The sequence below is a fragment of the Vanellus vanellus genome, assembly GCF_965231255.1.
Source record: "Vanellus vanellus genome assembly, chromosome: 3".
NCBI lineage: Eukaryota > Metazoa > Chordata > Aves > Charadriiformes > Charadriidae > Vanellus > Vanellus vanellus.
Genome location: NC_138907.1, coordinates 123520577 through 123546751, shown reverse-complemented (window position 1 = coordinate 123546751; position 26175 = coordinate 123520577). Strand labels below are relative to the sequence as shown.

The 26175-nt window shown below is 44.3% G+C and overlaps 1 protein-coding gene across 1 annotated transcript in view; it reads left to right on the top strand.

Moving 5' to 3' along the window:
• Positions 1 to 26175, top strand: part of RUNX2 (RUNX family transcription factor 2) — a gene marked incomplete at its 5' end in the record, with an annotated part of 158037 nt that overhangs the window by 5590 nt on the left and 126272 nt on the right. Inside the window, one exon of the mRNA XM_082480763.1 lies at positions 3091 to 3195. Coding sequence (XP_082336889.1) covers positions 3091 to 3195 — 105 coding nt within the window. The remainder of the gene's footprint in view (positions 1 to 3090; positions 3196 to 26175) is intronic.

Sequence of the window (26175 nt, the reverse complement as noted above, 5' to 3'; positions counted from 1 at the left end):
AAAAATTTATTTTGTTCTTAGTCCTGTGATATGTAAATCATCTCCTGAAAGCTCTGGAACCGGAGTGCGTTGGCAGGGCCGCGCGGCTCCCCGCGATGAAGTGATGCATTTCTACTGAGCGCCAGGGGGGTTCGGCAGAGTTACTTCGGTAACGCTTTGGTTTGGTAGAATACCGGTTAGGGACCAAAACCAGTTTCCCTTTCGAATGAGATGCTTACCTGTTCAGCTTAGGCTGGCTGAGAGGTGGTAATTTAGAAGTGCTCACAGGCGAGGCAAAAATGCAGCTCTTAGATATGAAGGAATGCATTTATTTCTGGCCACTGTATCCCGTTGAGATATGTTTAGTGCAGAAAATCACGCCGATGTGATGTTACGGGGTCTTACAAACAGTATATTTTGTCGGGTTAATTTTTAGTCGTGACAGACTTTTATACTGATTTGGCATATCAATTGGAAGGACGAATTCTTTGTTCAAAGTAGACAGAAACTCCTTTCAGCATCTTTGTTACCAATAATATTCTACTGATTTTATGTGGGTATCTGTGATCTGAATGGCATCGTGATGCAATTTCATCGTCAGAACTTTTTGACAGGAGAGGCTGGCACTGAAGGAGGCCTTAAACCTGTCCCTGGCGAATTTATATATATATCCAAGCAATAGGCTGAATTCTTCTTGGAGAAGGATAAAAGGCGCAGACCCTTTTCAGCCCTGAACAAGCAGCCGTGGAGGCACCGTGGGCTTCATCGGGGCTGTTGCTGTGTCTGGAGGCTGCCAACGCGCCCGTGGTACGCTGGCAGCACACTTGGTGCCTCTGGGGACAGCGGATGGGCAGGGCGGGACAAAGACTGGACGTTCTGTGTACACCTCACTCTCCTCCTGTGATGGTCACTCTCCAAAGTGATCCTCTCTCTGCTCTGGTGAGAACAGAGCCCCTCTGCTCCGCTCTGGTGAGACCCCACCTGGAGTACTGCGTCAAGCTCTGGAGCCCCCAACATCAGAAGGACACGGACATGTTGGAGCGCCATGAAGATGATCCGAGGGCTGGAGCACCTCTGCTATGAGGAGAGGCTGAGAGAGTTGGGGTTGTTCAGCCTGGAGAAGAGAAGGCTCTGGGGAGACCCTATAGAGGCCTTTCAGTACCTAAAGGGGGCTTATACAAAAGGTGGGGACAGACTTTTTAGCGGGGCCTGTTGCAATAGGACAAGGGGTAGTGACTTTAAACTAAAAGAGGGCAGATCTACACTAGATATAAAGAAGATGATTTTTACAGTGAGGGTGGTGAGACACTGGCACAGGTTGCCCAGAGGCGTGGGAGATGCCCCATCCCTGGAGGTGTTCAAGGTCATGTTGGATGGGGCTCTGAGCAATCTGATCTAGTTGAAGACGTCCATGCCCGTTGCAGGGGGGTTCCACTCGATGGCCTTTAAAGGTCCCTTCCAACCCATGCTATTCTATGGTTCTATGAAAAGATGTGAGAAATAATCCCTTTCCCGACAAAACTGGGGAAAGCCACCTGAAGGTGGCCGTGCCTTTCCACTGAGGCAGAATTCAGCCTCCTGAGATTTGTACACCTTTGCTGGGGTCTCCACCTCCCCTCTGATCGGCATCTCTCGGAGAGGTGGGCACAGCTGGAGCGCAGCTACACCTGGAAAATCATTTTATTTTAAATGACAGTTATATTTCCTTAGGAAAAAAAAAAAAAAATCCATGTCACATTCTAGTTTGTGAAAAATATAGCCAAGACAGTTTGAAGTTGCGCTCCTGATAATAAATGACGCGTGTCTCGGGCAGGTTTGGGGGATATACGACTTGGGCCAGAAAGAAAGACCAATTACTAGATTTGACAACCAAAGCTCTGTTCTGTATTATGCCTTATATATAAGCTGTTCTCTATTAGGCTTGAAAAAACTGCATTGAGTTTGCTCTGTAACGTATCGTTTAAGATTTGTGTCTTGATTGAATGCCTTCAGAGTTCAGCAAGAGGAAAAGCCCAAGCAACAAAAATGCACGTATACACACCGCGGGGGGGGTGGGGGTGGGGTGGGGGGGGGGGAAGAGAGTTTTTAGTGTCTGGTAAAGCAGCAGCTTAAAAGAGCATGAAGGCCGAAGATTGCTGACTGTTTTATTGAGTCACTGTTGTACGCCCACCTTTTCCTGTCTTGAAACAGTTTTCAGTTTTGACTATCTGACATGACTAACCGTTGCATATCTAACAGATTACAACTGTCAGTGAGTCTCCCGAACGGGGGCCAGCGCCTTGTGAGAATGTGCGCTCAGACGCAGGCAGCTCCCTTTATTTATTTCTTTTTAACGTTTTCATTCAGCTGAAGGCTGCGGACGATCTTGTGCAATCTCTGCATGAATTCAAACCATGAAAAATGAAAAAAAAAAAAAAAAAACCACAACCAAAACCAAACCCAAAACCAACCAAAAAACGCAGGCTTACGGTAGCAGCGTACGTGCACACGGCAGTTTCTCACCCTCACGGGAAAGTCGGGGGCTTTCTTGGTATTTCATGGATGGAATATATGAAGGGAAAAAAAGTCTGTTCCAGTAATAATGATGTCATCATCTTACCCCTGGTATACGAAGGACAGGAGACACTGATTCCCTGTTAAAATGACTCCCGGGAGGAAAATATATTCTTTCCTCATCTTATTGTAGTCAAGTCAAACAAATGAAATGATAAAACTGTGTGAAGTAAATAACATGTGGCCACATTCTGCTCTCTGTCACACAGCTGCAAAACTGGAGTAAATTTTTAAATTATCTGACTTGCTTTGGATTTACACCACTTTCAATACAGCAAAGAATTTGGCTTGTCCTCAGCAGTGAATCACTTTTGTTCTGTCATTGTATGATGACCCATTATTAAATAAGAAACATTTAGATTGTCAACACATGGACATATTCTTGACATAGAGTAAAACTGAAGGGGAGGAAAACTCCTATGGTCAGTTATGTTTTTAATTTTCACGATTGTGGTAACGACAGGGAATAATTTTAAACGTCTCTGATTCCTTACTGAACATGCATGTGACTGTTTTCATGTTGTAATCACTCATTCCTTGTTTTTTTTCCCTTTGTAGGGAAGAGCTTTACTTTGACAATAACTGTCCTGACAAATCCCCCCCAAGTCGCTACATACCACAGAGCTATAAAGGTTACAGTGGATGGGCCGAGGGAGCCAAGAAGTGAGTATTAAATTCTTATTTTTGCACTTACGTCTGCTTAATTTTGTTTAACCGAGACCCATAAATGAAATATATCTCTTTGTCAAACATTGATTCTTGCTCAGCAAAATATGTAAGCGCATGCTTAATTTGGAGTCGATTGGACCACACACATACTTGCATTAAACACACGGTTAAGTGCTTGGCTGAATTTGGGCAATCACGAACCTGATTCTCATTCACATCAAGGTCTTGATACATTATCTGCCAGTGTAAATGAGAACTAAACCCACTATATTTATATATAATCTGATTTAGGCATAATAGATACAGTCCTGCAACGTGCCGAATTTCCTAAACTCCTCTAAGCTTCCAACTGAAGACGATTAGAACGAAACAGGAGACTGATCTTTCAGGATCAGCCCTAGCGCAGAGAGAAAATATATAATATAGTGCCTTTTTGTTTGCCCTTAAATTCTTTTGCCATCAGATAATTAATGCACCTGGTTAATCTCATCATACCTGAAATTGGTTTTCAGCTATGGACTCATCATAGACCCCTGGGGGCCAAAGAAAGATAAAAAAACAGTGTATCAACAGCATGGTCTTTGTTTCTTATTTGTGCACAGAAAGTATATTTTATTTTAACATAGGCCAGCGGATTCTCACTCAGCGCGTTTATCTCATAGCAACGCACCTTCCTAACTTACTAAGGATCTATTTGCAATGATCACGGGCTATATTTTTGTGAAAATTGTGTTTTGCCATGTTCTAGCCGTTTTATGGGTAGCACTTATTTTTAGATACAGTCAAGTCTGGTTAATCCGTCGTGATTTATACGGCTGTCTCGCTGTCTAGCACATTGCGCTGGTAACCAGTCTCACATCATATGGGTATCACTGATGAGCCAGTTCTGGAGTTTTGTCGTAATCTAACTAGAGCGGTTCTTTCTAAATTGATTGGATTAACCAGGTACAGCTGTATTTAAATTACATTTAGAGATTAAGAATTATTTGATGAATAACCACATTAAAAAAAAAATCCCTTTAATGGAAGCACCTCAGATAATTATTTTGCCTTTGATCTGCACATACAAATGAGATCTTTAAGGAGCTTTCGTGGAGTTTTGTTTAAAATACCACAAAGACAGAAGAAGTAGAAAGACGTAGACAGAATTCATGCAGTTAAGCGTTTCTCGTGCTAATACACGCTACGGTGTCACCTCCTCTTATACTGAGGGACGGGAGCTGAAATGCCTTCTGTAAGATCTGTCTGGGCTGCAGAGTTTCACCTTGAATAACAGGAAAAAAGCAAATAGCTGTGGATAAATTTCGTTATGTAGATACCTGCCTTGCTGCCTGCTCACAGCTGAGGTGTCCTTCTGTCTCAGCGAGGGGCTTTTTGTTCTGTCTTCTCTCCCGAGCTGAATCAGTTCCCATTTTTAATTCTCACCTGCTCCATGTAGCTTACTTGGAGGCACTGGGCAAACTGCGTTCACGGAGTCAAAACCAGGGAGTAAGTTATATATCATTTAGCCGTTCCCATTGGGAGACTGCTTCCGCGTACGTATTGAGGCGTCCGCAAAAAAGGAAATCTCCCCACAGAGGACACAACCGCTGTGAAAGAGCAGAGGGGTTTGGAAATGATGCGGAGAATAGCGTGGACTACTCTGTGTAGAAGAGAAAGGGAACCCACTTGCGTCGGGACCAACCACTTTGGTGATGAGTGGACTAAAAGTGAGGCTGTGTTCCTGTAACTTAATAAGATTTCCAAGTTCTGTTGGAGTTTTTCAGTTTTGTCCTGAAAGGCCTCTGTATGCGATACCTGTCTGCTACTCTCTTTGAATAGCTGAACCCAGGAACGCCCACTAACTTAGTTCTTACAGCCTAGACGGAGTTATTGTGTCATTCCTCATCTTTCTTTTTTCCTTTTTTTTTCTTTTTTTTTCAAATAAAGCCAAATTTGAGCTTGAATATCCATTTGAATTTTAACATTTTGGCCAAATACTTAGTGAAGCTCCACTCTGGGCTCAGTTTGGTTCTGCAAGTTCTGTTATTGCGGTCTGATACTTTCAGGGCTCTGATACCCCCAGTTATTAAACTTCAGTTTTCAGGGAAAGAGTAGCTGCAGTGAGCTGTGGGAGTTTCACTGAAGTTCTGCTTCCTTGTGAGAGCCCCTGCACTCGTGTAGATTTATTGCTGTTTGGTAGTAATCGTTCAAGAAGTGTATCTGGCATTTACGTTGCATAAGGAAAATTAGGTGGTTGGGGGCAATGAGGAATTCGAGTTAACGAGCGGCTCTGATAGCATATGTGTTTTTCTTAACAAATTATGTATCGGTAAATAGTGCCCCTCTCTGCCAGGATCTGTATTTCACTTCGACATCTCAAGCATGTTATCCCAGTTTTCCTCTCTCTGGCAGCTCAACCAGAGCTGTCACATCACAAACAACTTTTTTCTTAATATACACATCTGGCGTTGGCAGTTGGACCAACTTCATAAGAGCACATGATCATCATTCATTACAAGATTAAAAAGTACCCCATGGCATCATTGATGTTTTCTAACTTTGATCTTTTGCAGTTGTGATTCATCTCAGTTATAAAACTTCCCTTTAAAGGAACACAACCGATGACTTATTAGAACCTTCATTCTAAGTAGCGTAAACATAAAATTATGCACATCTTTACAAAATGTCATTTACTTTGTTGCCAGCTTATCATTTTAAGACATGACATCATGCTTTAGATCGTGAATTTGTACGGCTTGTTTATAGGCAAGGCACTCTGACCTTCTGTTGGCAAGTTGAGCGGAGTGAACGAGCGCTGCGTGCTTTCGGCAGCGGTAGGAGCAGCGGCAGTACCGTGACAGATAGCGCAATCAGTTCGAGCCTGACTTTAAGAGTGCTGAACAGTCGTGGCATGCAGTGACTCCAGTTGGTGTTTTGGATGCTCAGCACCTCAGAAAAGTCAGGTTCGGAAATGTATGTGCCATTCACTTGTATTAAACATACGCTTGTAGAAGCTTGCTGCCTTGCCTCCCTGTTACTGTTGTAAAATATTTTAATAGAGACGGTGATGTCAGGTTGCTCTGCTCAGAAAAGCTGCCTATTTCTATATGAGAAAAAGGTCTTCTGATGATTTTTCCTTGGGAAAGATTTATTTATTTTTAATCATTTATTTCAGTTCCTCTAAATTAGCATCCAGGGACATCTACTGTGTTGCAAAGTCTTTGTTCTGGATTGAGACAGCGCATTGCACGCCGAGCGGTGGAGTCTAGAGACGGGGTTGTATAAGATCTTTGGGAATCATTGGGAAATCTTGCAGATATTTCTCACTTCTCATATTCAGGATAAATCCTCTGCCATATGCACAACTTAGCCAGCAGAGCTGCCTTCCAGCTGGGAGGCCTGAGAGAAGTTTTCCGGAGAAATAAGTTGTCTTGAGGTCATAACTGACCGACCGATAGCAAGAGATTCCTGTAAAGGAATTAAAGGAAGACAAAAAAAAAAAAAAACAGGAAAAAAAAACGGCCAAACCTTTACCTACGCCCCCCCTTTAGTGCCTTTGCTCTACCTCATCACAAATACAGAAATACTGATTTGCTCTTCCGTAGTGGTACCTTTCACATAGGACATGTGCCCTCCTTTCTGGCTGCTTTTGGCAGAAACCCAGTGAGGAGGGAAATCATGAAGAAGGAGGGAGAAATCTATATATTTTTATATTTTTGCCCGGCTTCCAAAGACTTTAGTTCGTCTCTAATTAAAGGTAGTCTCCAAAGTCACCCACCACAACTTTCAGTGTGACTGGAAAAGTGGTTCTGAGCTTTGAACTGAAGCGTTTCAGTAGGAGAAAAACTCTCATTTCATTCAGCTCCCGAATATTTCTCTGCCGCTGCAGCTTGCAAGGTGCGCACGTGACGAAAGGTATGAGCAAACATCGCCTTTTTGTCTGCGCACGCTGCAGAAGCCAACGAGAGGTTCTGCTCAGCCTTTGTATTAACTGTTTGGCCGACCTGGCTTATAAAATGCAGATAACCCATTGAGATTTTTGAGATTCCTCGACTTAAAACCGTAACAGTTTTGAGGAAGTTTTCCCTCTTTTCTTTCGAAGGCGGAGGGTGGAGGGATAAGTCTGGGGCTGGTGGAATGTGCTTTGGAGTAGAACAGCTTTAAGTCTTTCACTATTTTTTTAAATATATATATATTTTCTTTCTTTTCTTTTCTTTCTTTTTTTTCTTTCTTTTTTCTTTTTTTTTCTTTTTTTTTCTTTTTTTTTCTTTTTTTTTCTTTTTTTTTCTTTTTTTTTCTTTTTTTTTTTTTCTTTTTTTTTCTTTTTCTTTTTTTTTTGTTGACTGCCTGTCAGGAGCTGGGCTGGTGGCCAAGCAGGAAATGACACATCGAGAGGCATTTGTGTTGTGCAACATTTTGTGGAACTGATGCAAGGATACATTGTCTGTTTACGCATTCCTCTGCTAACAGCCCGCATGGCAGTAATTTTATTCAGGGACACATGGCATGCTACAGCAAGGAGCTAGATCCTTAACATCTCTTTATGCAGAATTATCACAGCAGTTAAAACACGCTGTGTGTCCCCCGTTTAGAATATTCTCTGGCTTGCCTTCAAAAACCGCTCTACCAGCCCCCCCCCCCCTTCCTTCTCAAGAATATATTGATTTGGCTGTGGGTTTTGTTGGGTTTTTTTTTTTTTTTCTTTTTTTTTTGCGCTGTGGTAAATTGGGGCAGTGCAGAGAGAGAGAGAAAAAGAGAGAGAGAGTTTGCAGAACAAGAGGAAATTTTACAGGCAGGTCCTCCTTCCTGCGTCTACCTCAGACTGTAAGTGCAGTAGTGCGTTTTTTTTTCAAGCCGTGCGGTGCAGACACCGAACGAAGGGGGGAAGTTTGCGTCTGCGTGTCTTCTTGGCGCGGCGAGGAGGTTTTTAATTCAAGTCGATGCTAAACACCCTGAGATACGACGAGCAAGCCCTGGGTCTGCATCCAAACCGAAGTTAGAAAATCTGTGAGTTGCGCTGGTGCCTTTCAGAGCGAGAAGTCTCCGCTGAGATGGGCTGGGTTGTTCCGGATCGCTCCCGGCGTACGTGGGAGCGGAGGAAGGCAGAGTGGGCGGTCTGGCGGTTTGCAAGTTGCTCTAAATGACTTTGTAAAGCTTAAAGTTTGCGTTATAATGCCCCTTTGTAAGAAATGAGGCAAAATGTGATTATACAGCCAAAGAAATGTTCGGCGTGGCGATTCTGTGGGATTTAGGTTCTTTTCCGTGACTGTCGTTAGCGTGGTTGAGCATGACCACAGTCCGCCGACAGGCCGGGACCTGACCTCCTGCCCTCGGGTCCCCAGAAAGGAGTCGGAGTGTTTCCCATTTCAGTGGTACAGCACCAGGTCCTTTTTTGCAGTGTAAAGCGCGAGAGACATCATAGTTTCACTCACTGTCATTTGCTGCCGCTTTGTTTTTTTTTTTTGCAAGCGTGCAATTTCACAAACCCGTACTAGTTGGGGACTGGAGCTCCTGAGCGTTCCCAGAGGCTGTAAGAAACCGGGGGGGATGATTCAAGCGCTCCTGGGCAAAGGTGACAGACATTATACCTGCCAGCGGTTTAGGTTGACATTCAAGACAGGTGCCTGACCCCCAGAATAGGGCTTCTTACCGTTACCCCCACCACGAGGAGTGCTTCTGGACCACGGTGAGCAGGAGGCTCTCGGGGGTGGTAGCTGCATCCCAAGGACCAGTCGGTTCTTCTTTCCTCCACTGCGGCTGGAGAGGGGCTGGTGCGTAAAAGCGCATCCTCTGAGGAATAGACTATGAGAGTAAAAATATTTTCTTTTCCGGTGATCACACCTTTGATCTGCTGGTGTAGCGCGTAGGGTAAGATGAAAGCGAAACCTACGTGCTTCACTCACGGCTTGAATTCGTACGCGGCGGTTCTGAAATGTCAGTGATCTGCGGGATCACGGGCTGGCTCGCTCCATAGGAGGATGTCGCTGCCCAGGGAGGTGACAGAGTGACCATGTATTTTCTGTGACAGGGAGGGGGAAAGGGCGTTGAGAAGATTATGTGAAACAAACGGGCAAGTCCCAGCATAAAACCGTTCCCTGGGATGTCCTCACCACCAGTAATGCCGTCTCAGTTCGTATTTGTCAACAGGACAGGTTGTTTCCATCCCTCTGCAGAGGGAACTCTGCTTCCAAGCAGTCTATTCCCGGTACATTTGCCGTGTAAGATGACCATCACAGTGTTTTTTTGATACTGTGGCTATCGCTGTTTGTATTCAAAACGTCTCTCCAAGTCACAAATAAAGTCGTGGCCCCTCTGCGTGGCTGTGCTGCGTTCTTGCACAGTAAGAGGGTTTTGACCTGAACAGCTTACAGTCTCCATTAAAAATACAGATGGGAAAAGGGGTTATAACTAAACAAATGAAGTCAACGGTGGAAGTGAGTTCATTCTGTGTCTCCACACAGCGTGACTACGAGGAAAGGAAAAGGACCGTGTAGGTACTGTGGAGGAAGATGGGGTGAAAAAAGGCATTAGAGTAGCTTTTCCCAGACCACTTTGTTCCCTACTTTCCTCCCAAGAGAACTGCTGCACATCTTCACTTTTGAAATGCATTTAGCTTGTTACTGCTAATATCAGCATTTTTTTTCTGACACGTCAGTGTAGTACCTCTTATACCTCTCCCTCCACTTTCCAAACTGGGCTGGGAAAGAGGCAACAGGGCTAATACATTTGGGAGATGCTGCATCGGAATAGTGTAAGTATAGACTACTTATGTAGTTCTTCCTCGCTGGCAATCCCAAATGTCTTTATAAGGTTTTTATAAAATTTATTTTTATTGTCCGTATAAACTTCATTCTCCACTGAAACATGGTCATCCCAGACGTGAAACACAGATGCTGATTTAACCAGACAAGGAATGCAGAAGAGGAAATGAGGAAGAATATCATACTTAATTGAAACTTCAGGGGAAGAAACTTAGTAATGATCTCATGCTGCCGTATGGTTGGGGCGCCGGAAACCTTATTCTTATGAAGAACTGGGTTCCTTAATGCGTGCGTCTGCTCAGATCCCCTGTTACATATCTCATCTACCGTAGACCAGCTTTCTCAGCACAGGAGCGTCGACTGAGGGTGGCTTTCAGCTCTCTGAAAATGAGACATGTAGGATAGGTTTCCTCTGAAGTGAACGAAGAGACACAGGCACTTGCAGAGAGTGATTCATCCCACCTATCTTAATGCCTATCTTGGAGTGCGATGAACTGCTCTTTTGAACTATCCGCCCCTTCCCATTGGTTATAAATGGAGGCTAGATGAGTAGCCTACACTAGGCACCCTGCTTTTGACATGGCTGAAATCGCATGAGATTATGAGGTATTGTAGTCCTAAAGTGTACCTAATGACTGCTGTGAAATTCAGACAACCTGCGTCGGCTTTAAGGCTCAGGTAGCTCAGGTGGTGGTAGAAGTACAGTCACAGCTAAGATGGAGCTCAGCATGGCTTAACCAACTGTGTGCCCAGCTTCTTGGGTGGATGCTTCATCTTCGGTTGAACTGCGAACAGTCCGTGCTACGTTTCTGACAATGTTAAGGAATTGTTTAAAGCTGACTTTGAAGTGTCTATACAGCTGCCATAATGAGTGCAATACACTCATACCTTAAAAAATGATGCTATCTACTAAGGCATCATTATCGCCGCTTGCAGGATTTCGGGAGTCAAGTACTGCTTAGGTCCTGCTCAGCTTGGCTTGTGTGAACTGCTGAGATTAAAACTCAGGTTATTTAGCTGTAGGCACAGTATTCAGTAAGATTCTCACGCTAACTACAGTATTGCAGCTGCATGAGAGACAATATGAAGGTGATAATACGCTTTATAGGTGTTACCTGAAGGTGAGTATCGGGGAACGCATTTACAAATTTTCCTAACACTGGGAAATATTCCACGTTTCCAATGTTCCTGCTTCACATCAGAACATACTAAGTGTTCCTTCTTTATCCAAACTTAGCATGCTGCCCATTTTCCTTTGGGTCTGAGATGTAATCTTTCCCACAGCGTGGGAAGGCAAACCCTTTTACCTGATTATTGCCGGCATAAATGTTTGTTGCTTCCATCACTCTTTAAACTCTCCTAGTTGCATTTTGTGAACTTTACTCCCACTTCATAATACCTTGCCTCTTCAGTAGCCATGCTAATTTAAATTCAGGATGCCAAACAGGTATTAATCAGGGTGCTTACAAGTGAAGAATCTTCTTCCTGCCTGTCTGTAATCCATGTGAGTAATGCCAATTAGTTGTCTGCTTCCTTAAATCTTCATACACTTTCTCATTCCCGCAGTAGCAGACATGGTCTTAAATGTCACGTGCGGTCAGAGGCACTTGTCGGTGGTTTGTTTCGCTGCTTTTGGAGCTCAACAGGAAAATCATCACCTCCACAAGCACCGCAGAGGTGCACTGTGGAAGAAATGGATGAGTCCAGCTCTTGCATTTGTAGTTTAATTTGCTAGAAACAGGGATCTAGCTCATTATATTCCCGAGTATCGCTTCACACGTCATGAGAAAGGGGGACAGTTATACACAGCAGTTTCACATTGGTGCAGCATCTCCTTGGACAGGAGTAGGCACTTGCAGGCACCTCCGCAGTACCAGGTACGTCTTTGTTTACATATGGTAAATCCTAGATTAGGTTTGCAAAAGAAGACCAGTTTTAACCGGTTGTCTTAAAAGGGACCAGAAATCCAGAGATTACCCATCAAAAAGAGATGATACTCACAATTATTTGTTACATTTTGAAAATCTAGACCAGTGTTTCTCAGTAGTATAAAAGCTGGAAAAGAACAGAGTTGGGGCAATACAACAACCAGTTGCTGAGTGGTACAAACCACCAGTTAGGAGTACAGAGGGTATTATACATGGGATGTTTTTTTGTTTTTTTTTTTTGTATGTGTATATACGTTGATTACACAGATTCAGATTCTTAGACAACAACGTACTTCAATGGATTCAACTTATCTAGTGAATTTATCGAGCACTATAGACATACGAAGTGCAGTAGAGTTGGTTCCAGGTTTCTAGGATACCAGTCAAATTAAGAACAATTTAATTTTTCCTTGTGTCTCTTATCACCATAAACTCTAGATTTGTGGAACATAGTTTTTGCTTTCACACTGGACACTCTTTGGCTCTGATGATCTGGGCTACGGGTCCACGCCCACTTTTGGTCTTTTTTGATGTCTTTGAACAATTGTTTGTAAAACCAGTGCTATAATAAAATTACCACCTCTGTAGACAGAAGTGTTGACTGCAGAAGAGGGCTCAGCGATAGAGCTGTGAATGTAAATTATTCAGTGTTTTAGTTCATCAGCTAAGCAGTCAAAATGAAAATCTTTTTTGTAGAGGGACATATGGGTAAAATTTTCAGACGCGCAGGGTGGGTTGACTCCCCTTGACTGCAGTTGCCTAAAAGCTAGATATGGTGTCTCAGTGAGTCATCTCTGGCCCGTTGTGGTCAAGAGAGAGATGTACGTATGTGGTAGAAGCTGGTTTATCCCACCCTAAGCGTCTACAAGTGTCAGCGTGCAGATCTCTGGAGGTGAGTGGCCATGAACGCTGACTGCAGAGGGAACGTGGAGCCGTGTGGACCACAGGGCTGATGCTCAGTGCTGTGCAGACACCTGCGTCGGCTTTAAACAACTTACTGGCAACTGCAGCAGCACGCAGCTTTGAAATGCTTCTTTATATGCCTTCTTATCATTCTTTAAACCTTTTTAAAGGGGGCTTCAGTGCCTGCTTTTCCAAAAGCCGCGTTGAAGGGCTGCTTTGTGAAGTTTGTCACAATTTCGGATGTGGGTGAACTTGTTAGATATAAATAGCCAGCGTGCAATCTTGTACGTTTTCCTCTTCTGTGCCTGCTTGGTCGAAACTCTCATCAGTGCAGAAATGTCCATCCTGGTCTAAAATGTCTTTCCCCGTGTTGATGTGCTCGTCACCTTTCCTCTCCCAAAGGCTGTGGCCCTACAGCTCAGCAGCGCTCTGGCTTTTGTACGTGATCCTCATCAACTTCACGGCAAAGTCAGACAGTTTAATTAGCCTTTTGCTTTGGAAGAATGAGCCCCGGGTATGCCTATTAGTGCCGTGCAGAGGTCTCACGCAGCAGTATTCATTGCCTGCGGTACGACACGCAGTCATAAGCATCCCTGAGAATTAGGACAGCAGAATTACAGCACATGAAGGACACTCAGCCTCGGTATTTAGGTAGGGTTTGTGCTTTGCATGTATACAGACTTACCGATCTATGCTATTAGTTTCATTCTTCTTGATCTTTGCTATTTCTGAAAGACGGCAGCGAAAGATAAACCTGACAGCAGCTGGCTTGTAGAGGTAGTCTTTATTATAGACAGGCAGGAGAGAATACTAAGGTCTTGGTGCTCGCAAAATGCAGGTAACAGTGACTGTTCTTTAGACCCAGCTCAAGGATGAAGGGAGCACTCAAGGAAGTGCGTTTACTTCTGTATGGGATGCAAAGTAAACACCTCACTAACTATACATGCCATGCAACATTAAGAATTAAAATGAGAACTATTTTTCTCCGGTGACTTGGTGCAAAAGGGAATAAACAGTAGATTTAAGGTATGTAACAAGGGGATACTTACACATCAGATAAATAATGACTTGTTGACATAAAAGAAATAGGTTTTATTTTGATTAAAGGGCAGAAACCTCTAGCTCTAGGTCTCCCTTTATGCATATGCTACAGACAAAAATTACAGTAGGAAAAGTCTGTGTCTGAGCACTCAGAATTGGGACATGCCAAGCTTACGGTTATTGATGCAGCTTTAATTCACGCCTGTCGTGTGTGTGACAGAGCAGTCCTTCGCTGTAAAAGCATGTGCTGGTTTATCCACAGGACAGCGATGTCCTGTGGAATGCAGCACGCCCACTTACTCTTAGTTTTTAGAGATTTAACAACATACAGTGTTTTATATGTTCAAAATGATGCTCTACAGTTGAGTTAGTGGTGAGTGGTCAGTGCTTCTGAAGAATAAAACTTGAAGTCTCATAGCGGCTGCTGGGAAAAGTATGAACACACAGTGAATATGATCTGTCAACTCTTTGTTTTAAGCAACTTAACTATTGTCACAACAAAAAATGGTGTGGCAAGAGCATAAAATCTGTGGGCCAGCAATCAGCTACCTTTGCCAAGCTGTAATCAAGCCTTTTAGCTGACAAAACCTAAGGAATTTCCATTCTATGAAATTTTATTTTTCAAAGTTTTATAATTTTACCAAATTGGGATGGATTACCATGGAGATTCTGAAAAAAATAAAAGAGCCAAGTTTCAAATCTCCACTCCAAAATACAGCGACCAAAAAGCTCCTTCAAGAAAAGTTTGCCAAAAATGTTTTTCGAGGCGCTACGTTTTCCCTGAGCTAACTCATTTCCAGGAATGTCTGAGCCATTTTAGTTGAAAATGAAGAAATGTGGAATGCAAACAGTCAAAGTTCAGTAAAGTTGCAAGCGACTGAAAATCGGGTCTTATAATGGGATACGTTGGGCAATGCTAATGATCGGCAGTCCTACCAGCCCCACCTCTAACATATTTAATCTACCATTGCATTAATTTGCACTGAAAAATAATCCATTAGCTTCAGTGGAAATCCTGCACAGAAAATGAAGTCGGTGGTTGGCAGGGTCTCCTCGTGGGCTGCAGCAGCTCCGGCATCGACTTGAACAGGTCAAGTCCTTGGCTGGTGACCAACGGGCCGTGAACGAGGTGCCACCTCCAGCGGCACCGCAGAGCACGAGGTGACTCCTACCCGGGTGCCGGGGATGTGTTGAAGAAGGCAACAACCTTTGTAAAAGATGAAAGAAAGGCCAGCGGAGCCTGCAGGGCCTCTGGAGGCGTTGCAGGTTAGAAGGCAGCGTGCCTCCAGGCGCCGGAGTTTGGCAGAACTCTCCTTCCCCACCCCGAGAGCCTCTTCAGAGGGGTAATTTGGTGTGTGTGTACACTTCAACTGAATTGGCACGGTCCGCCCAGGCGTTGCAGGCGGTAACACACATGGAGTGTGAGCCGAGAGAGGTTTGGGCTGCAGACCGTGACTCCTCAAGGAATCAGGTCTCCTCGCTGCGACCGCTCCTGGGCCGCCGGCACCCCTTCGCCGAGCTGAGAAAGACAGCGTGGGCCACGGTGCTGCTGAAAAGGAGTATTTTTAGGCAAAAACAACCACAGGGAATTAGAATCGCACCCCACCCAACTCTGGCCTAAATAGCTCCCTACGCACTGCTGGGTCCTCTTCAGCTGAGGTACGGGCAGCCACAGCCCGTGGCCAGGCACCACCCGGACCTCAGGGTGAGCAAAATGCAGGCCCAGTCTCCTTGCCAAGGTCCAGCCGGTGTCGGTGAATGTGGAGAAAGACACTTTGGGCTCCCGAGAGCCTCCGAGGAAAGGCGCAAAGCCATGTAAAATCCAGGGCAAATGACCAGCCCTTCTGCAAAAAATAAGCTTGGCGTCCCGGGACGATAGGCGCATCCAGGGGCACGGTCCGTGGTGTTTTGGATACTCCGATGTCAGCCGGCGGGAAAAAAAACTTGCTCGTTGTTACCTTATCCGCCTTTATGTGACTCAGAGCTGCTGGAGACGTTGGGCTAGTTTAAAACCGGTGACGAGAGCTGTTTTAACAGGTTTGCCAGCGAGGAGCTGATCCGAAGCAGGCAGCGTTGCAAGTTATACTTGAGATCTGCTCCTTCCTAGAAATCTTGCCCTCCTCCTGTGTCAAACCCACGCTCCCGGACCCGGAGCTGCCTCCAGGGACGGTTCCGCGGGCAGCGCGCTCCTTCTCGAGCTGTTTGCCGCTCACCGGGACGGGGCTCGGGGATGAGCCGGCTGCCGCCAGCTTTTTTGTTTTCGGTGCAAACAACTGGTTTTGGAGGTTGATTTCAGTGCTGGGCAAAAGGCACCTTGGCAGGCAGCTTTATTCCCCTCACCGCTACAACTCCGTTTAAGCTTTTCCCCGTGGTTTTTACTAACCACGGCGTTCCCATCCTCGGGAGCCGAGCGGCTTGAGAGCTGAAAGAGAAGTGTTGTCAGGAGGGTGATTAAAATAGGGATTGATGCCGCTGGGAGCCAGGGTTCAGTCACCTCTCCGGGCCTTTGCGTTAGCATCATGTCAGACACAGTAGCTTTACCAGGCGCGGCGAGTTTATGCCTTTTTTTATTGTCTCGCGCTGCCAGAAAACGTTGACCCCGAAGTAGCCGCGCTGTGTAAGCAGTCAGCGGTGGAGGGCAGCCCGCTCTGAAAACCGTTTACGTTCCCCCTTTAATTTGTCACTTATGGGTCGTATCTTTTTACATTTACATTTTTAAATTAGTTCAGCGTGCCCTGAGCTTCGGTTCCAGAATCCACCCTGAAAACTTCCCAACTTTACGAGTTACTAAAAAAATTCCAAAACCCCTCACTTAATTTACGTTCAGCATGCAGAACAACTTCAAGTTATGAGAAGGCTTCACATTTTTATAAGAACACGAGTTCGGGGAGAGATTAGGTTTTTGGGCTCATATGCAACATGGAACAATTGAGCCTACTTGGTCATCTCTTCAAAAAGGATACTGTCAAGTGAAATTTGGCCCAAAATTTAAAAGAAAAATAGAAGTTTTGGCATAAAAACCAATCTGGTCAAAATAAGATGGTTTTTCCAACATAAATGCCATTAAAAGTAAAGCCAGACTCAGCAAATGCTTGAGATCTCCCATATGGACTGAAGAATAGTTTTACATTGGAGCACAATGCAGTTTTTTGGAGTGCATTTGAGACTGCTCCTGTTTTGGAAGCTTGCTCATGTCTTGTTTGAATGAAGATTTAGACTGTATATAGCAAAAAGCAACGTTAGCGTATCTGGAACATCAGCGTAAAGGCTGTCTGTTAGAAGAAATGTTTCTTTTTAGAGAGAACAAAACACTCCTACCCTATGCCATTTTTTTTTTTTTTTCTTCCTTTAATTCTCATGTCAGGAAGTTTTGAAGACCGGGTCTCTGTGGCCAAACGAGCAAGGCAGGGATGTAGGAGGATGGTTCAGTGGCTGACGCATTTGGACGTGGGTCCTCCAGGTCTGTCATCCGCCTCTGACGTCATTATGATGTTTCGTGCATTTGAAATTCCCTCTCAGCAGATGTCCAGACCTACTGCTGTCAGTGGAAATTTGGTACCTCTGTCTCTTGCCTCGGTTCCCTTTTTGTGAAGTATAAATAGTGGCACTGCCCTCCCCCAGGAATGACATGAATATGGGATGACAGAGAAGATCAAGGTGTTTGTTTTACCCAACTTATATTTTTAAGACATTCCTGGCTAAGGTATATCACAATGCGAGTCAGAAAGCCTCAGTTTCCCTTGATAAATGGGAACATCTTTATATTTTTTTTATTTTATTTCATGTCTGTCCATCCTCAAGATGGGAAGTGATGTGCTTTTTTTTTTTTTCTGTCCTGCTTTGAGCTCCCACCATACATTGCCGCTCCGTATTGCTGTGTCAGAACAGCATAGTTGTCTTAGGCTTCAGATCCTGATTCCTTCAACTCCTTGAAGGTGTTGCAGGAGGTAAAGGGGGCTTGTAGGAGTGAGCCTCTCACTAAATCAGACCCTACTCAGAGTTAAAGACCTGGTGCTGCTTTCAGAGAATGGCAGGTACCAGGCTCTTCTAGTCCCTGCTTAGGAGTTCTACGCTAGTGCAGCTCAGAGAGATGAAAACCAGACAAAATAGAAAGTCTGAAAAGATGAAACTCCTGGATGGATATATATTTTTTCTGCATTTCTGGCACAGGTTGCCCAGAGAAGCTGTGGTGCCCCATCCCTGGAGGTATTCAAGGCCAGGCTGGACGTGGCCTTGGGCAACATGGTCTAGTGGGAGGTGTCCCTGCCTATGGCAGGGGGGTTGGAACTTGAGGATCTTCAAGGTCCCTTCCAACCTAAACCATTCTATGATTTTTTTTATACCGCTGACTGTTGAATGATCGCAGTGCCTATCCTTTATCAACCATACGTTTTCTGACTTTATGGAGTGAATCATCCACTTCTGGGCAGCCGAGAGGAGGAAGCTTTACAGCCGGTGCGGTTGCCTCCGTGTGCGTGTGTGTCGTGAGGGGTGGGGAAGGCCGACGTCCTTAACCAAACATTTGCAACCTGCTGTTTTAGCTGGAATAGGAAAACCAGCTTGACAAGAATGAACGGCTTCACCAAGCGACATTCAGGGGAGGTTGGTGGGATTTTAAACAAATCTCCTTAAGCAAGCACGAAAACTAGCTATTTAGTGCTCATTAATGTCTCAGGTTAAACTCTTGAATAATTTGTCATGGTTAGGCTCTTTTGGTTTCATTGGTGTTTTTCTAGTGACTAATGAGATGACAGCTACACATGCTCCTCGGTATGCCACTGTTCACAATAGGGTTTAAAGTTGTGTATTTGTTATTGATGTCATTAAAGTGATGGATTTGAGCTTGGTTTCTGAGGCAGCCGACTGGGTGGTTAGGACTAATTTCTAGCAATGGTTTTGGAGGTTGAAACCGAAGTGTGTATAAAAGGAAATGTTTCTTCTTTTAAGCAAATAATTTGAACCCAGATGAATGAAATTTAAGCAAGTGGGCATCAACTCCGAGTTAATTTTGACATAGCTGTCTGGAAATCATCACCAATTAAAATATTTTTATGAGCTCAAATGTAGTATTGTCTTTCGGTGCTTATGTAAGAAAGGAACAAACTGCTTGTTTAACCCCAGCCTTGAGACTACTGGCCAGAATATATGACTGAAGTCATAGCCATCTGCAGCGGCGGGGAGGGCACGGGCCTTGGCAAACCTCACTTTGTGGGGGCAAGGCGATTTCCCTATCAGAACTGAAAAAAATACATAAATTCGAACAGAACGCTTGCGCCCACGAGGATGCGCGGCTCATTTGAAAAATGAATCTCACCGGATACATTTGACATTTTTAGATAGCAATTGCTAATCGAAAAGGCAGACATGGGTGTTTGTATCCATCTCTGCCGTAAGGAAACCTTTCTGCAAAAGTCCTGCGGAAGTCAGCGTGAGTTTCGGATGCGCAGAGACGGCAGGAGCAGGTCTGAAGCCTGGGAATCCTGGTTCAGAGTAAAAATGAATCCCTTGGCTTGTTATAATTAGGTTCTTTCATGTGCTCCTCCGGAGTGAATAGCTAGCGAGATGATAATTCCTGAATTTGTACACACACCTTTCACACCTGCACATAAAGAAAACCTTTGATGCCAAGTGCTCAATGGAACAAGATGAGTATGTGCAGAATTAAAAGGATACGCACCACGCTGAAGTATTTTTATAGCTTTTTAGACTCTGCACATTTAAAATAATAATGAATACCCTGCCTGATGGGGAGGAGCAGTCTCTGCATTGTGTATTTGGCCTTCTCATGAGAGCACCATTGTTTTTCGTTGTTTTTACATTGCAAAGAGAGTTGAAATGTTGAAGACTTGAGTATAAAAGTCTGTTGCTGTGTTTCCAACCACAGTCTCACTTATTCAATGAGACAGACTTTTAACATTTAAATTTTTCTTATTGACGTTTATGGAGTTTTTTGCATTTTCTTTTATTATGCCGTATGCCGACATATGCATATGCACATAATAGTACTGCGTGCTGATGAAACAGCCTATCATAACGTTTTGTTTTCCATTCCATAATTATCATCATTTGATTCTTGTGCAGTAGTGTACTTCTATTAATCAGGCTGCCAACACAGGAGACAGATGTTCAAATATTTCAACACAAACAAAACTGTTTATATTTAACTTACAGAATCATTATAGCTCTGGTATGTATGCATGGAATTTGCCCTACTGTGAAGTGTTAACACTAGACCTGTGCACCACTTCAGTCTGAAAGAAGGTAGACCCGAAATTGTACTTAATTTCAGCCTCCAGTTGAGTCCATACTGAGAAAATTTCAGGGCTTAGACGCGTGATCAAGTTACAGGGGATGTCTGTGTTTCCACATGTCCGCTGAGCCACAGCAGCTGCCCGGTAGGTGTTCTTGGCCCCCCATAAATGTAAGTTGATTTGATTTAGCTTAGCCCTCAATAAAAGAGGCTTAAGATAAGTAGAATCGCTACACGCAGGCAGAGAGCACACGCGCAGATGGTTGCCATCCAGGTCGAGGACGCGGTAACCTGTTCCACCCCAGGAACTTGGCTGTGTATCTGTATGGTCCTGTACTGGCATCAGCCAAGCCAATTTTTAAATCAGCATTTACATTCTATTTTTAAAAACTAGTCGTTGAATCCCTTAACGTTGGTGGGTTTGTTGGCTTGCATAAAACCCGTTTGCCAGTTCTCCTCTCTCAGCCTCAGAAGCACTGCTGCTCACAGGAGAACGGCGTTTTGGGGCGCTCGTTCAAAACACAAATGATTTTATTTCTCAGCCTGGTTGGGGAGAGGCTCCTTAAAGAGACTTTGGCAGGTGTTTTAGGCCCTACATTTTACCAGGCTTGACTTCTTAGATTTTCTGGATATGGAAAAATACCTTGCACTTGTTTACCTTGAACTCAGTAATTCCCACAGTCTATAATATTTAGTATATAGCAGCCAAGAGCTGATTTAAGAAATTTGCTTTTGAAATCCCCTGTGGCCTCCTTTGCTTGCTGAGTAGGGCGAAGTTGCAACACTTCCCCGGGACGTAGGCAATGAGCACGATCGTGAGCTCCGTGCGAGAAGGTGAGACCGCGCCATGAGTGGTGCTCAGTAAGTGGCAGCTTAGCATTGCTTTTGGCTTTCGGTGTGAATGATAACTCATTTAAGTCTTTTCAATTCAGGGTGAGTTATCTAAACTTGCACCTCTGGATTTATAACAACATATCCTTAATCTGCTCTTCCTTAACGTGTTATGACTCTCCTTAGACAAGGGATTTGTGAAAGTGGGGAGTTTGATGTTTCCGTGTTCTGCAGCCCCTTTGAACAAGCGGGATTTCCAGTTCCTTTACTCGCAATCCTCTGGGTCGTTCCTCTACTCTGTCTCTGCAACGATCGAACAAGTGGTGTCTGACACCTTTTGGTGTCCCTAATGACATTGGATTCTTATTATATGTAAATACAGTGTTCCATGGGTGTTCATAAACATGCATGTCCATGGGGAAGCTCCCATCTTTTTCCTGTGGATTATAATTAGGTTTTTGTAAGGGAGGAAAAGAGAAGAAGGTAGGTCAGCTCCTTCCTGAGCTCAGGTGGACTTTGCATCCAGCATTTCTCATGGCCACGTCCAGTGGGGGAAGCTGGTAGCAGGACCTACTGCAAATACAGTAGGAAAAGCAGAAGATGTCAGGGTGGAGGCATCGGCCATAAATGCCTTAGCCTCCCTGCAGGTCTCCAGGGAAACTGGGAAATTTGTGAGCTCTGTAGACTGGCGTGACAATAAATCCATGCCAGGGGAGGGCACATGGCGCTGCCTTGCACGTCCTCTAGCAGGAGGAATCCCAGGGGCTGGGGGACCTGAGGGCTCCTTGGATGCCCTCTTCCAGCCACAGCTGTGCTATCTGGGGAGGACGCCATTCCCCAGTGCTCCGCTAAACAGCATCAGTCAAAACGAGTTGGCCAAATTGGCGGTAGCTGCGGTCGAAGATGACTGATTAACAGCGGAGGAAGGCGATAACCTCGTCAGCCGGCACAGCTGCAGCCTGAAGAGGCCACGTGAAGAGAGCTGCGTTGGGCTCGGTGACCCCCCATGCTGACGGCACGTCCAAGCTTCGTGATGAATAGCCGGGGCTGCGAAGTGGACGGTGACCAGGTTTCTATTAAACGTCTCTCTAAGACCGGCTTCTGCTTTGGGAATGGAAAGTGAGCTCCAAAAAACTCAGTTCCCATTAGCTGAGTGCCCGAGCGAGATTTATTTCTTAAAGCGTTATTTAAAAATTTATAGAGTTTGTTAGGCAAAAAAAGGGTTAGTCTGAGTGAGCTTTACAACAGTGTCAGAAACCCCTGAAAACAGGGGCTTGTCCTGGAAATGTTGACAGTGTACTAGCCATAAACCTGCCGCAAGACCTAGCTGGTCATTTCTCCCCTAAGGGGGAAAAAATAATTGAGATCTATTAGAGGGGAGAAAGCCTGCAGGCTGTTTTAATTTGGAATTCTGCAGGCTGACGTTAATGAGGAACCTTTTTTTTTTTTTTTTGCCAGTTTTTGGCCAATTCATTTCTACATTACAGACAGTAATAAATTGTCAAGTTGTTTGTGAAAAGTTTGACCCGACGCGTTTCTAAACGCAAGGTACCGGAGCAGTCACTGTGAAATCCCATTTCACTTTGGCTCAGAGTATTGCGATGACCTTTTTTGTTGTCTTTTGTAATTAATAACTTACTTTTCTGTCATTTCTCCATGCTGCCCATGTAAATATTTCTGAAATGGAGCCTCTCGTATTTGCTAACCTCATCTTTCGTTAGCAACAATGAACACATGGGAGTAATTTGGGATGCCAGGTGTGTTCCTCTGTGTGTTACCGTCCAGCACATCCCTCCCATTCGTTGAAGCGCTGATGTAGAAAAGCTCGGGAAGAAAAGAAAAGCTGTGGAAATGGTGAATTCTCTCCTGCTGCTGCACTCATGTTGGCCAGGGTGCAGCTGTAGAGTAAAGGGTGCCCGGTAGAGCCGAGAAATAACTCACTTCTCCAGTAGCGTACCCATCTCGAACAGCTTACAGTTCACAGAGGAGCAGAGCAGACTACTGGAACTGCATTTTTTGAGAAAGTGGGCTTAAATGTCTAGTGCTATTATAGCTAGAGCAATGAAAGGTTAGTCAATGGGAGGAGGTAAAAGCACCCAAAAATACATGTGCAGCAAATGCTAAGAGAAGGAGGGAAAAATAAGATGAATGGAAGACATCAGAGAAGAAATGTTTGCTGGTCTCTGTTGGCTTGTTTTCTGGAGGAAACGGCCAGAAAATAAAAAAAAAAAAAAAAAGGAGGAGGACAAAGAAATGGATTAAGTTCATAAGGAATCAAACACGGAAAAAAGAAATCTGTGAATACTATTTATTTGTGCTGCTACCTGATAAATTGTTTCCCTCTGAGTTGCTCCGTTAAAAGCCAAGGATCTGGCATGTTTTGAATGATCATATTAATCGCACTGGTTTAAGTTCAGTAATTTCCAAGACATGGGACAGATCATAACCTAGAGTGCTCTAGAACCTGCTAGTAAACTCTGAGCAGTGCTGATGGGAAGAGAATGATGTCTAACACACCCATAATTTCAAGCTGAATTGATGAAATGTCCCATTAAATTGTTATTTTCAGCGTTGGCAATTTCCTGTAGACCTCAGTACAGGGCAGATAAACTCCTTTCCCTCTTTGAGAGCATTTTGGCTCTCTAAAAGTATTACCCATTAATTTTGGAGTATTATTAGTCATGTATTTAACACATTTTCTCCCCAGTCTCACGTGGACAACAGAGTCCAAACCTGCATATAGTAGTCAGGTAAAGAGGCATCCAGTGTGTCCAGGTAGGGGGAAAAAAGCTTTACAGGTTCCATCTTAAAAAACTTAAGATGAGTGGAAATCCCCATCACGATAAGGAACCAACAGTCTGTGCCATTTCTGAAAAGACCAAGGGAACACTGGCATTTTCCAAAGTTTTGCCTTCAGGGTGCGGCATAAAACGAAGGTCGTTATCATTTGTGGTCAGAGATCTCATTGTACTTTCAACGACGCATTAATGTTGGCCCATGAATGCCAGCCATTATTAACGTACGCGTAGGAGTTCCTACTGCTGCTTCACGTGATTAGCACATTTTTATATGACTGATGAGTTCCTGACTTTTGTGCAAAGTCCTGAAATCACCTGATGTTATTCATTGGCGAGGACACCAATTCTTGCTGGTCTTTTGTAAAGCACTGGTGCTTGGTTTTGTTGCTTAGCGAAGATGGACTGCTTATACATAGCCATGGTCCTGCTCATTGAGCAGGTCTCTATGCAAGTTCGGTCTCAAACTCGTAATACTCCAAAATTAATGGGTGGTATTTTGGAGAGCCAAAATCTTCTCAAGGAAGAAGGTGACATTTTGGCTAAATGATTTCAAAGCAGGGTTGCATCTTGATAAACCAGATCGCCTCTTTGAACTTTCAGTTCGGCTGTCGGAAAGTTAAATCAATTTATAGAGTGAATCAGTGTTCGAGTGCAGTTTTCCTGTCTTTTTTTTTTTTTTTTTTTTTTTTAGTCCTTATTTAAAACCTCAAAACCACTGTGGGTAATTTCCCCAAGATCCACTTTAGACGTTTGTGGCGTGTAGCGTGAAGAGTAGGTGCAGCTGGCCAAACCCCGGCACTCTTATCCTTTTGAGCGTTTTCCTCCCGTTTCGGTGAATAACACAGGAAAAGCTGCCGTCCCTCTCCCCACAAAACCAAACGTTAACTGGAATAGCTGCAACAGCCCAAATCTTGCTTTTCCTGAAGTAATTGGGAGCTTTGCCATGAACTCAGAGGAGAACTGGATCTGGCCATTTCTGCTGGGTTTAACCTCCATCTCCGTTTGCCACACCTCAGTTGACAAGCGATTCTGCCGAGAGAGCTTATCAAGCGTGCAAAACTCACCAATATTGTTTAACCACAGGAAACGTTGGCCTGAAATTTAGGTTTTGTTTTTGAAACCAGAAGGTTTTGGGGGGAGAGCGAGCATTGTTAAATCCAGCTTGGACAAAAATACGGTCGTCGCTTTTTTTAGAGTATTACAGAAAGACGATGCCATTGCTAATGTCTTCAGTATTTCTTCACTGTGCTGAAAGGCTCAGTCAGAACATTTTGCTCGGACACGGGACCGAGAAAGTACTGTTGACTTAACAAATCAACCTTATTTAGTTGTATTAGTAAAGGCAGCTTTGATAATGGTTAATACACTTTTACAGTTTTATCAGAGGTGCAATTGCTTTGTAGTAAGACGTATCGACGCCACAGCTAGGAGGGGGATTTTTTTGGTACCATGCTCCCCAGACCGGAAATGGGAGAAAATTCCCCAGATCTTACAACGCGTAGGGATAAAACGTGGGAGGGAAAGCGGAGAGGAGACTGCCTTACGTATGGCACCATCAGGACTTGAGCACAAACCCTCCACCTCGTAGCGGAGCATCCTGGGCCCGTCCTGCCTGTGGAAACCTAAGGTGGTGGTAGACACAGGGCCAAAGAATTGAGAACTGGATTTTACTATTTACATTACCATAATTTATCTGTAGCATAATGTTGAAATTGCCACTAGAAAAAAGATTAGAAACACGTTTCCTGCTCGATTTCCTCGCTCCTCGGCCCACACACACGCAGAAGGTGCCATTAACCGTTGCAGAGCTCCCACGCCCGGCGGAGCTCGGTGCTCCTTCAGGAGCCTCAAGCTGCGTCAAGGTTTGCAAACCATCAAGAAAACAACGCCGTGCACCATTTGGTTGTGCCCTGTGGTTTGCTGCCGGTATATACCTGATTTCTGATCTGATCTCGTAGTCCCGGTTGCTTTTTTCTTTAAATTTACCTTTTTGATCTGGAGAAATTAGTGTTTTACGCTATGAAAAATCCCCTGGTCCTGTGGCAAACCTTCTTCCCCTTCCTTCACCTCTTTGCTACCGGGAATTACGTCTTTCTAACACCACTGGCAGATTGGCACAGTAGAAGTATGCGTGTGCTTTCTGCTGATTTAATTGGATTCGCTAGTCTGAAATGTAGTATGTTTGCTAATTCCATAAACTAGCTACTGTAACTAAAATCAGACACAGTTGACCAAAAAAAAAAAGCCAGATTGCATTTTAGTCCAAAAGGGATATTTCCATGCTTTAAGGGTGGTCTCCCTTCTCCCTTTAAAATATCCTTTAATCACTGTGTGTCTTGGTTAACGTCCCTGTTTTTACAGGATTCCTGTAGTTTACGTTCGAAGTTGGACGGGTGATGGTTTAATACACGTTTTATTCTTTCGAGTCAAAGTGGTTTCATTTTGCTTGGATTTTTACCCGTCGCTGACTGAAAGATTGG